The 12,719-nt window shown below is 34.9% G+C and overlaps 1 protein-coding gene across 2 annotated transcripts in view; it reads left to right on the forward strand.

Annotated features, from left to right (window-relative positions):
• Positions 1-12,719, forward strand: part of MIGA1 (mitoguardin 1) — a 45,810-nt gene that overhangs the window by 27,654 nt on the left and 5,437 nt on the right. For both annotated transcript variants that reach the window (XM_072866584.1, XM_072866585.1), the window contains exons 9-14: positions 9,544-9,662; positions 9,845-9,917; positions 10,263-10,349; positions 10,473-10,571; positions 10,901-11,035; positions 12,501-12,554. In XM_072866584.1, coding sequence (XP_072722685.1) covers positions 9,544-9,662; positions 9,845-9,917; positions 10,263-10,349; positions 10,473-10,571; positions 10,901-11,035; positions 12,501-12,554 — 567 coding nt within the window. The remainder of the gene's footprint in view (positions 1-9,543; positions 9,663-9,844; positions 9,918-10,262; positions 10,350-10,472; positions 10,572-10,900; positions 11,036-12,500; positions 12,555-12,719) is intronic.

Genomic DNA, 12,719 nt, shown 5'->3' on the forward strand with positions numbered 1-12,719 from the left:
AGGTAATGAAGTTGGGATCAATTTGCTTCTTATCTCTTTTTTTTTTTTTTTTGTGCACTGGCAGAATGTTTCCCCAACTCCTTCTAAAAAGAAGTTGCTTTTGAAAAATATCAGATTTTCATGAGTGAAGAAAGCACAATCAGTTGAGGCTATAGTAGTTCCTTTCACCATGAATTGCATTTTTCTATTATCTTTTTTTTTTTTTCCCTATTCCCTTACCATAATATAAAGACATATGAAGAAGCTTTGTCTTTTTTGGAGTTGGGTTTTTTTGGAGAGGAAATTATTAGAAATTGGCAGCTAGGTATTTTAGTACATTCCATGCACAATATAATATACTTCATCTAACTTTCCCTAATCTTCTTGGATAAGACCACAAAGGATACATAAAGAGATAATCTTTGGATAACAGGGCATTGTCTATTAGCTGAAACCTGCTACAGCTCCCTTGAAGTATTCAAGAGAATTTTATATACAGCAACACGCTTATTTGAATGAGGAATATCTCCTTTTATAGTCTCTCAGGAGCTGAAGTGATCTTGAATAGCACTCTTCTCCAAATTACAGGAAAGGCAATTGGTCTCAATAGATGCATTCTGTGTTAGATATCGCTATCATGTATGCACTACAACTAAGCTACTAAACTCAGACAGTTGTAAAAAGAGAGAGAATTGCATACATGTTCTTTGCAATTATCTTTTGAATGTCTATTGTATGGTTTGTTTTTTCCATTACACAATTACCTTGATCTAACAATTCACATTAAATTGCGATTACCTTGATTTAGTAATTCACATTAAGTTGTGATGGTATGCCTAGCGTTCATTCCTAACTAAGATTGTGTCTCTAGAGACTGGTTACTCTTTCCTGTAATTTGGACAAGACCACAATTCAAGCTTGCTTCAACTCTTATCAGCTCTCGAGAGGAGCTGTAAACCATTATAGTATGTACACTTTGTATCTTGCCCTCCCCCCGCCAAACTTTCCTAGTATTTTTGCAAGTACGTGGAGATGGGAACAATCCATTATGCTAATTTGTGTTGTTTGGCTTTAAAACAAAACAAAACCAAAGAAACCAAACAAATCGCAAAAACCCTAGGATGTATCACCTCAGTGGAATAACCATCCTATCCTGAAGCTAAATTATCTCAGTATTGGCTAAAGAAATATTTGAGTCAAAACTGGCAATGGAGTTGTCTTTACATATCCTGAAAATATTCTCCACATTTTGATACCTCAAAGCCACTTCTATCAACTCTTTCTTCCAGAACAAAGTTATGAAGATTTTTCTCTTCCTTTCCGGCTGTTCTAGCCTTTGCCAATAGAACAAGCTCTCTGATCTCCTTTCTCAGATTTTATTGAAGAATCTGTTAAAATTCTCAGCTGATAGAAGGAGTCCTGAAGGAGTCCTAACAAAGCCATAAACAACTTGAAGTTTGGTGTTCAAACCAGAACACCATCAAAATTCTGGATTAAATATGAGCCACTAGGCTTAAACTGTAGGGCTCTCTTGTAGTAGCTAGTGGGGCATCATTGTGTGGTGCAGGTAAAAATAAAGCTGTGAATTGGTCTTCCCTTATGAATATAGTGTTACCTTGATGTAAAGTTTTGTCCATCCTCTGGGGGGGGGGGGAAATGCTTTAAATTAGTACTGCAAATAACTATGGCAATGAGAAGGAGTAATAACTACTTCTCATTGTATTTCAGCTATTAGTAGAGAACAGTGATCACTTTGATGTAACTGGATTAGAATTGACATAACAGATTTTTTTTATTCTAGTCATGATGATGTCAGGTAGCTTCTTGCTTATCTACTTCTTTCCTTTTGTTGTTCTTGCACTTGCAAAAAAGTGGAAAGTTTCAGGCTAAGAGGTTTGAGGCTTTTCCAGCTCTGGATTTGTCTCAGCTAATGGGCAAATAGGCAGTTTTTCTTTCATCCTATGCTCCCTGCTTGCAGTTACAATTTTAATAACTATCCTAAACTCTTTGTACTGATAGAAATGTTTAGCAAAGTTTTAAAATCTGAAATTCATATAAGAGTGTATACTGCTGTGTGATTTTTGCCCTACTGGAATCATTAGTAATTTCACCTTCCGGGAAATTACAAAGTAGCAGCATTTTTTGTGGTCACATCATACTACAAAGCTGTATGTTGACAGTTACTCATCTTCCTTCTGCGTTGCATCCTTTCCCAAGGAACAGGACTAAGTATTTTGTGTGACTCTGGTTTTAGAGACTGGAAGCTACTTCCATGTTCCAGTGCTGACACACAGTCAAGTCAAATTTAGTTCACTGCCCTCAGGAGAGATAACAGCAAAGATACAGGGAATCCTAAGACAAGACATAGATGTTTTGATGGAAATTGATAGGGATACTGCTTAGGAGGCAACAAGAATGTTGTGCTGTGTTATATAAAGACAAAACATAAGATGATGGCTTTCAAGAAAAGAACTGTACAAAACTGGGACAGTTGGCAGAGTTTAAATCACATGCCCTTTTGATGAGCTCTACAGGATAGCAGTAGGGATGCCAAAACTTCATCTTGGCTATGGCTGATAATCAAGAGGGTGCTGAGGATCATGCACTTGATGACTTTCATACAGAATTGTGCCAGTCTGGACACCTACAATACACAGGTGCCCAAATCCTTATAAAGATGATTTAGACAGACAGTTGCCATCCCCAAGCCCAGGCAGACTTCCATTCGTAAACACATGTAGGCTCTCAGAAGCAGTGTAGAAGGGATGGTAAGCACAACCATTTTCCCTAATTAAGTTATTGATACTATATACTGTGATAAATAATGGTATTTTCTTCCCCATTTGAGACTGTCTGCCATCAGCTTGTGTTTGAGGGTTAGTATCCTTTTCATATTCTTGCTATCTCACCTACTGTGTGATCAAAATAGCTACCACCTTTGGCAAGAATACAGCAATGAGTGTGCCAGATAAATGTTTCCACCCTCTCTTTCCTGGCTTCTTTTCCATCTTTCCAATAGAAGCTCTTTCCTGCTCTCCCTAACAGTGAGCTTCGTTGCTGCCTCTCCGTTGTCAGTGCACATGCATTTATCATATCTTATTTTCATATCTTGACTATAACTGAATCTGTAGTTCTATTATCAAATAAAATTTGCTTTCTTTGTTAACATGTTAACTCAGTCCAAAGCTTAGGAGATTTTTTAGACTTGTGAATAAAGCCTTAGCTACTCTTTTTTTATCAGTAATTCCTTTACCAAGGTTGTCTTTTTCTCAGTTCCAATCTATTAAAACAAAACAGTGCAGAAAGGAGCAGGCTTTGATAACAGCGAAAGAACACCAGTTTCCGTATGCCTGTAATTATGCGTATATGGCACCAAAACCCTCAAAGTGACTGAAATTGAATTTTAGATTCAGAAAGTGCTCAGAAAGAGCCCTGTCACTGAAAGGTAGGGTTACCTTTTTCCTCGTTTCCAGATAGGTGGTTTATTCCTTTCCTGAAATAGGGAATACCAGAGGGAATAGCGTTGGCAAATAGTAGTAAGGTGTATTCCTATAGCATTTATAAGTGATGTGTTTGGTTTGGTTTTTTTCCTGTTTCATCACAAAAATCAGAGACATGCCCTCCTGTATTCTGACTGCCTTCAGAAGTGTGACCATAATCACTGATCTGATCTTCTGAGGCCTTACTGTTCTCATCCTGGTCACTTCCTCCATGTTCACGTCATCTGTCCAATTTGACGTGGATTATTGTCTTACCTCAAAAACAAATGTAGTGCAGCGGTCCTACCATCTAGCATGCCCTGGGTAGCAAATTGTAAGGAGCTCCCTATTCTAACAACTTTAATGAGGTATGGAGGTGCCTCATATTTATAGTCTTAAAACGTGGAGAAAGAGAGGAAAGAATTAATCCCTGAAATCTCATTCTGCTAACAGTGATACTATTTATTTGAAGAACCTCTACCTGAAGTGCCACTAACCACTGCCTACTACTTTGGGCAAACTGAAAAGATTTCATGATGTCCAGTGAAGCACAATATCCAGTAATAAACTTGTCTATTCATATCATCATCAGAAGCTTTCCACCTCCCAATAAATGTCGGTGGTGTTGTAGGCAACAGAAAAGTTCTGTTCCACTTTGAGAAACACCTCCTGTTCCTATGTCCTTTCTAACAAATTCCTCAAACTTCATACTTAATTTGTGTTGGGTTGTTTTTTTTTTTTTTTTTTCCATTATTTGTCTTCTGCATCCTAATAGATGTAGCCCCAGTTAAAAAGATTCCATGGTGGAAAAAGTTTTCCATGTGGCAATGAAGAGTGGTCAACTGGAACCAGATTCCTTTGATTCCCTCCAAGGACAACTGTGGTTGCTTGCTGTATGGCTATGAATAGGAAACCTTAGGCCAACAAGTTATTAAATGGTGCTCTAAAAGCTTTAAAAAGAATAATAAAATAAAAAAATCTGGAGTTGATCCTTGTTCTCTAACAGAAACATTAGCTATATATGGTATTTGCATAGTATATTAAATGTTTTCACTTCTAGGACAAGGAGGAGTTTCATCTAATAGCCTGTGTGTTCCTATATGCTGACTGTTCATACTATACAGTTTTTAATTTTTAGGAAGTATATGTAACATTTGTAACAAATCCCCATATATGAACACTGAACTAATTTTTGTACCGTAATACCTCCATGTAGGTATTATGTAGACAAGAGCCTGTGTACCAGACACAGCACGTAGCCCAGGATTATTCCACCCAGCAAGGAGTAGTACTACCACTGATGCACACAACATAGTGAATTCGCATTCTTCATTATGCTTCAAATTAATAAAGTTGCATCAATAATTCAGATAAAATAATGTTCTGAATGTGTGTTTTCCTCAAAGAAAATGTATCAGGTGTCTTGTAATATATACAAGTAAGTATAGCAGGAGTTCCTGAAAATACATGAACTTCCTGTTGTCTTCCAGATATTAGGAAGAACGCACCACTTCATCATTTCAGTTTATTAAAGTACCTTCTCAAATGTTTTGGTTAGTAATCACTATCACATCTTCCAACTCCCAAAACATGTTTCACACTCATCCTGCAGCTACTTAATTAAAATCTTTTAAAAGATAAAAATACCCAGAGAAAGATATCATCATCAGCCTTTTTAATACAGGTTAAGCATAGTTTCTCAGAATGTAAGGAATGCTGACTGTGCCAGTAAATTGACCTTTTTATTAGGGGGAGCAAGCAAGAATTCCTGAAAGGTCTAACATTGTTTATTTTTGTTACATTGTTACATTACATTTTGTTACATTCATGTAGGTGGTTATTTTGGTAGTCAACAAGGTCTTGATGCACAGCTGAGAATTTTTTCTATTTATTAAGAAATGACTTGTGGGCGGCAAATAAGAGTACTGAGTTTGTCCATTAGACCAGAGCAGTCAGGGAATCCCAGGCTTAAAAACTATTCTAACTTCCAGAGGTCTGATGCTTTACAACAATGGTTTCAGCACCTCTTTACTAGCAGATGCAGCCTTAAAGCTAACTGACCAGAGAAAACTGATTAGCATCTGAACAAAAACATTCCATGCTGTAATCTTCAGAGGCTGCTTTGCAGCACTGTGTGTAGAGACACAAGTTATCACTACAAGGTTTGAAGTTTTGAAGACGTACATATTATTTCAACATAATGAAGTTAGGTATCCATTGCAGGTCATCATAAATGTCCTGTGCAGCGGTCACCAAAAACTACTATCTTTCTTGAGCCTTGAATGGATAGAAGTAAAGCATTACAAGATTAGATTGTTGCTCTAAGGTGATTCATCTTTTCATCTCTTCTTTGTCTGCATTTTCATATTCTTCATGTAACCCCACATAACACTGAGGAAAGAAATATCAGACATTTAGAGGCTGGCACATCAGGTCCATCATCACAAGGCTCTGTGTTACTTGCAACTACCAGCACTTTTGGTAGCTGTGCATGGAGTACTTTTTCATTCTTGGTGGTGAGTTAAGAGTTTCAAAATGTGCAAAGAAGTGTTCACTACCGAGTGGCAAGAAAGGACTCAAGGAGCTTTCAAGAGTCCAGCTTACCTGTGATGACAATATGTGGGATGCTGGGGCTTTCTGCTAACTTCTGATAAATACTGAACCACTGTTGAGGAAAGTTACGTGGTGCATAGTGGGGTAAAAAGCAGGTACGTGAATACATATCATGAATGCATGCAGGTTCATATAAGGTAGTTATAGTAAACCATCTCATTTAAAACTAACCTTTCTCTCCACCTTTTTCCTCAAAGGTAACAAGTCCTTGGAGACTTTTACAAGAAAGAGTTAATTTTCCTTTTGATGTCAGCTTGAGAAGTTCTTATCTAGAAAATGTTGTATGCTCTGCATGTTGTTAAAGATTGCATATGATTTGTCCATTCTTCTAATAGCTGAACTCTGCTATGTTAGAAATGTGGATGTGTGTTCGGAACATCTTCAACTAATTCTATTTTCAAAAAGAATGGCCATTACTGAATGTTTGCAAGACCATTTAAAATATAATACTGTATGTTTATATATAGTTTGTATCTACATATAAAACATATATAAATATATTTTTAAATACTAGAAAGCATCAAAAGAAAATCCGTGATGACTCCAGGAGCATTACGATGCAGCCTCAGAGGTTGCCTGGAAATCACCTTTTCTAGTTAAACGTAGAGGTCATTTTAGTTTCTGGTTTTCAGTTTGTTTTGTTTTTTCTCCTCTCCTCTTTTTGCATGCTAAGAGAATTCAGTGACAGAGGAATTTGCACCCCCTTTCCAAATGTTATTGGTTGGGACTAACTTCAATCTGTAATCAAAACCATCTTCTCAGCAGAAGAATAGTTATACCCTTCCCTCCTGCTTAGTAGCTGGTTGATTTAACTGCTTTCTTCATTTGAGCTCAATAATACCAATTACAACAGTAACACAGCTATTTTATTTCATCTGTTAGCATGAGAGGAAGTTTAAAAGAAAAAAAAAGCAAAATATAACCAAGGGCCTCACCCAACTCCCAGATATCAGATTCTATGCTAATCTGTAACCACAAAGGCTATGATCAGGCATCTTCATGTGCCTAAAGATGTTATCACCTCAGGCTTGCTGGCAGCAGATGGAGATGACCTGCATCTAACTGTAGAAATCACATGAGTCCTAATTCAGTCACAGTCAGTCAGTTTGCCTAAATATCTGAAGAAGGTGATTTGCCTGAAGTTCACTAGAGAAAACTAATATAATCCCTTTTACCACAGAAATGATAACCTCCAAGAGAGGGGCAGCTGTTTACAAAGTGCATATGTGTTCACAACCTATTTCTTCTCATGCTTTGCAAATGAAATAAAGTAAATGGAATTTTTTATGGCTTCAGTAATAGCTGGATCAGGTAAGAAATAAATTAGTATACTTATTTGTGTTCTGTTCTGATCTTTATTTTGGAAAATATGTATGTATTGTTCCACAGTTAATACTTTCTTAACCATAATGTAGAAAAACAAATTCTGGAGTAAAGATTTTGCACTTGTTCTTGTTTATACCTGTTCTCACTATTACACTATATATATATGTGTGTGTGTGTGTGTGTGTCTCTGTAAGTATATTGATTTCTTATATCTGAAAGAAATATATTGATTCCTCTTTCTTCCAGTTGGTTAAATTATTCCTTCCTATATATTTTTACATATATTTTCAGTTAAAAGCTGTGTGGCTTCCTTTGTTTAATAAGAGCATAAATTTTCAGGTGGGCTTTTTGAATTAGCAAATCCAAAACACAATTTGGTGCTGTGATTAATATTGTTAAATTGGAATAAAGTCTTTGGTCTTCGTAGCTGTAAGTCTTTTTTAGGAAGTCAGCTTATTCTACTCTGTTCTTCCAAGCAAAACAACTGATAAACAAATATGTACTTTTAAAATGGAAATACTTTCAAGCTAGATGAATTCTGAAAGGGTACATTACTCATTTAAGTATAACATTTTGTTGACCTTAAAACTTTTATTCGTTCACTTATTCCCTAGCTATCATCTCGTCACTTGAGTCTCAATTTCAAGAACTCTATAGAAATCTGTATAGGAATACAGATTTTTTTTTTTTTTTTTTTTTCCCCAAACAAATCAATTTAAAATGGAACCTGACAATTTTATGAAAGGAATTGTATGTATTTGCTTACAGTAGAAGGATACTGGTATGAATGATTCAAAACATCAGTGTTTGTTGCAGGTAATATATACCATCTAACAATGTGTGACGCTTGTCAGAACACCAACTCTGTACTGAAATCTCTGTAACTTATTCATGTGCTTAAATATTTACATGGACAAAAACAGGTATTGGCACATGCTTATATTCTTCCTTTTAGCAGGCAAGCCTACTTGACCAAACTGTTGGTGCTGTAACTGGCTCAACTAAAGTCTCTGGAGAAGACACACTGGAAGCATACTTCTTAATGTCTTTATGAAGTCTCATGCCAGCACTTGTCTGTATGTCCTCAGTGATAGGAAAACTTTTCAGCATATATTTATTTGAAAATTTTAATGGTAGTTTAACATAAAGTTGTATTTTAATCTGATTTTTTAAAAATCTTTCTAAGATACAGGGTGACTATTTTTATATAGTTCAATTACTGTGAGAATTATTTTTTAAAGATGTTTCTAGGCTCTGTTTTTATAGCCTAGAAGCACGGGTTTGTTTCCCCCATGCAGGATATTAAAAAATTTTTTTAAAAAGATTTTTAAAAAGTTAAATTAATTTTCTGATCATTAACTAAACTGAAGGGTGTATAAGCGTCTGGGGTTTTTTGTTTTGTTTTGTTTTTATCATTAGTATGATGTAATGTTTGTAGTGGAAATTGTAGCTAGCCATTGTTTTGTGGATTAAATATGATATCCTGTAAACAGGAGTTCTCTGTATTATTTATGTGCTTTGAGTTCTTAATCTGTTTTTGTTTTTTCTTGCTCTAAAAATGTCTATGAGTTCATGTTAATTTATATGATAACCACGGAATTAAAACTGCCGGTAATGGAAACCTTTTTGGGAGCCTGTAGCAAAATGCTGGATGCTCAAAGCATACAGTATGCTTTGGTAACTAGCAGACATATTTACCAGCAAAACAAAAACAAGGGTGGGAGGATGTTACTATTTCCAGCTTCCTGAAGATTTGCATGATGCAATCATTCTGTACTTTGTGTCCTGACCATTATTTTTTTTAACAGCTTTGAGACCCATTAGATTTAACTAGGCAAGTTAAAAACTTCACTAGGCAAATTAAAAACAAAACTAAGCTGTCTCCATTTCATTAATTAAACTCTTGAAACTTGAAACCTGAAACTGTAGCTTTCAGATTTTAAAAGTTACGAAGAAGCAGTCTTGTTAATAGTGTGGTGTGCCTCTTCTGTTTGCTAGTTTTGAGTGTTGCCCCTTTGTTTTAAGCAGATGCAGAAGAGGATACATCTTTCAGTAGAATATCAGGAAAACTCCTTTAATTTCTTTTATCTTTACAAAAATTATGTCAGCAAGCTCCTTAATGAACTTTAAAAAATTTTTTTTTCAGCTTACAGAACACAGAGAGATTCGTAATACGTATGGTCTAGATTCCCTTTGCCATTGCCCATTGTATGAAGAAGCTATGCACTTAGCAGAAGAAGGCAAAATTTATTCACGAGTGTTAAGGTATTGATTTATGTCTACTTAATTATTTCCAAGAAAAGCAAGCATTAAAGTTAAATATTCTAAATAGAACTCGTTTTTTAGAAGTTACTTGTACTAGGTATTTTTTCTAGGAATTAGACTTAGTTGAACTTTCTTGTGCTTCTTTTTTTAATGGTCTTTGAAAACTTTTCTGTTTTATATAGGACCGAAATGTTTGAATGTCTAGGAGACAGTGACTTCCTTGCTAAGCTTCATTGTATTCGACAAGCTTTTCAGGTAAATAGTAAGGAAAGCGATTTCTGTCTGTCTTGTTAAGCCTAAAGTATATGGCATTGAAACTATCAATGTGCTACCTGTGAAGCGTTTTTATAACATATTCTGTAATTAAATATTTTCTTGTTCCTTTTACATTTCTGTAATTCTAAAGTGGGACGTATTTGCAGAGGAGTCCCAGTTTTGTGATTAGCTTTGGAACCTTTGCACCAAAGGCTTATTAGGAACTTGCCTACTATACTAGTGGTTATAAGTATATTAAATTTGATTGAAGTGTTTAAGGTCACTTAGTATGAGTCACATTCACCTGTGAATGAATATGTCTGTATTTTCTGAAATGTTTTCTAGATAATTCTTTCAGAAACAGCAAACAGAATATTTCTTGCTGAAAGCGGAAGAAAAATTTTGTCTGCTTTAATTGTGAGAGCACGAAAGGTAAAAGCCTTTTTTAACTAATGTTTTATTGTTAATGTAACTTCTACCAGAATTCACTTTCCAGTGTAAATAAACCATCTCTCTTGATAAGTTTGCTTGATACTCATTGCTTTTACTTTACAGAATCCAAAGAAATTTGAAGATGTCTTTGATGAAATGATATATTTTTTGGAACAAACAGATCACTGGGATAATACTGAAATGGAACTTGCTGCTAGAGGAGTGAGTCTGAATTTCTGAAAAGTGCTTTTACCCTTAATTATGCAAACCGTAGCATCTAAAAATAAATTTTTACAGTTCAGAATTGTGGGAAAGGCAACTCTTTTCTGTTTACATTGCTGATTTAATGAAATGGCATCCACCACTGCAGTTTAGTACCAGAAAGCACGTAATATTTTTTTAACTTCTCCTTTACTGACAAAGTATCTTTAATATTTATTAAAAACAATTATAAATCTGCATGTTAATACAGAGTTAGAATGTGGTGCATGCTGAATTCCACTGCTGAAAGAGACACTGGGTTACTTAGATCATGTTCTGATTTAATATAGGTGAAAAACCTGAATTTTTATGATGTTGTTCTGGACTTCATATTAATGGATTCATTTGAAGATTTAGAAAATCCACCAATATCTATACAGAATGTAGTAAATAACCGCTGGCTAAATTCCTCTTTTAAAGAAACAGTAAGTATTTATGTGTAATTTTCATAATCATTATTCTGTAGTATAATGTAATCATTATTCTGATACAAAATTTCTGTATATGCTGAAACTGTTCTTCTGGCAATCTGTGCTTTGTATTCTTAAAGCACAATGTAAAAACAATAATAAATCCAACAACTGCAGGATAAAGACTGTGTATATTGTCTTGATAATAGCATTAATTTTGAAGCAAAGAAGCTACACCGTCCTTCACTGTAAAGTCTAATTCAGCTTCCAATATAACCGAATATGTACCTGAAATATTCCTCAGAAAAAATAAACAGATTGTATTATCAGGTTTTTCATAATAGCAATTTAAAAGCTACAAGTCTGAACGCAAAATATGTAGAATGATTGAATGTATTGGAGAAAATACTTTAACTCGTCCTGCAAAAATGAGTTTTCTCTGAGGAAGTAGAATTTTAGAAGGGAAGTTTCTGTTAGCCACATCTTAGATATTAGATACAGGTTTTGGTTCATATACCAGAGATTTAGCAATAAGGCACAAAGTGACAAGCAAACAAAAGTAAATTAATACAATACAGGCATGCAAATGTTGATAACATTTCACACTTTTTCAGATATGCCTGTTTATTTGTCAAATAGATCTCATCCCTCTGTTACAGACATACAGGCTACTGCCATGGTGAGCTGGTAGAGATACCACTGTCATTTCATCCATTTATATCTATCAACTGCTAGTTTTCCTTTTATTTTTGAAATATGCTTCTAGAGGAATTGAAATTGAAATATTCCCTCTAGAGGAGAAAAACAAAGTAACATGCATATATTTATTTTCGTAGTTATGTGATAACATTGTGTTTTGTGAGTAGTAAATTACCTTGCAGTGCTGAAGGAGAATCAGATGAGGATAGTTACAAGTTATGAGGGGAAAAAGCCTAGTACTGATAGCAGTATATTGTATTTCACAGGTCCATATTTGGACAAAACTCCTTAGCTGAATATGAAGCTATTGCAAGAATGTTTTTGCTAAAATGAGAAGGACATTTCAATGTGTTCACATGCTACTTAATATCTAAAATAGTTACTTATGTCTGAGCACACACTTTGGTATATAAGAGACTGGGCCTCAGTTAAACCCAGTGAACGTTGCTAACTGTTGCAACTGTAAAATCAGTCAAGGATGCCAAATTACATTTGAATTAAACTAAAGAAAATTTTGCAAAGTAAGATCTGAAAATAAAAAATATGAACTACATATAAAATTAGTTATTTGTATCAGCTGATATTTTATAGTTTTAAACTATAGTTATAGTTTTGTGTTATCACAAGATTGGAACTGAAGAATATACAAATCCCCAAAATATAGAAATACAGTATTCTGCAGATCACTTCCTTTGAGATAAAAGATAATTTCTCTTATAATGAAGTTACACAGGGTTTTGGGCTTTTTTGCCTTTTTTTTTTTTTTTTTTTTTACATTTAGGCTGTGGCTTCAAGCTGTTGGTCAGTACTGAAGCAGAAAAGACAGCAAATGAAGGTAAGTTGCCTTGCAAATTATGTGGACCAAAGTTACTGATCGGCTCCTAAGAATTTGAAGTTCTGTCCTGTAGCTTTGGCAAAATAAATTACAGATCAACCCTTAATCCTGTTGACGTTAGTTTAGACAAGAGGCTGCCAATTGTATAAGTTTAGCTCACGGAGC

The sequence above is a fragment of the Ciconia boyciana genome, chromosome 7, assembly GCF_034638445.1.
Source record: "Ciconia boyciana chromosome 7, ASM3463844v1, whole genome shotgun sequence".
Lineage (NCBI taxonomy): Eukaryota > Metazoa > Chordata > Aves > Ciconiiformes > Ciconiidae > Ciconia > Ciconia boyciana.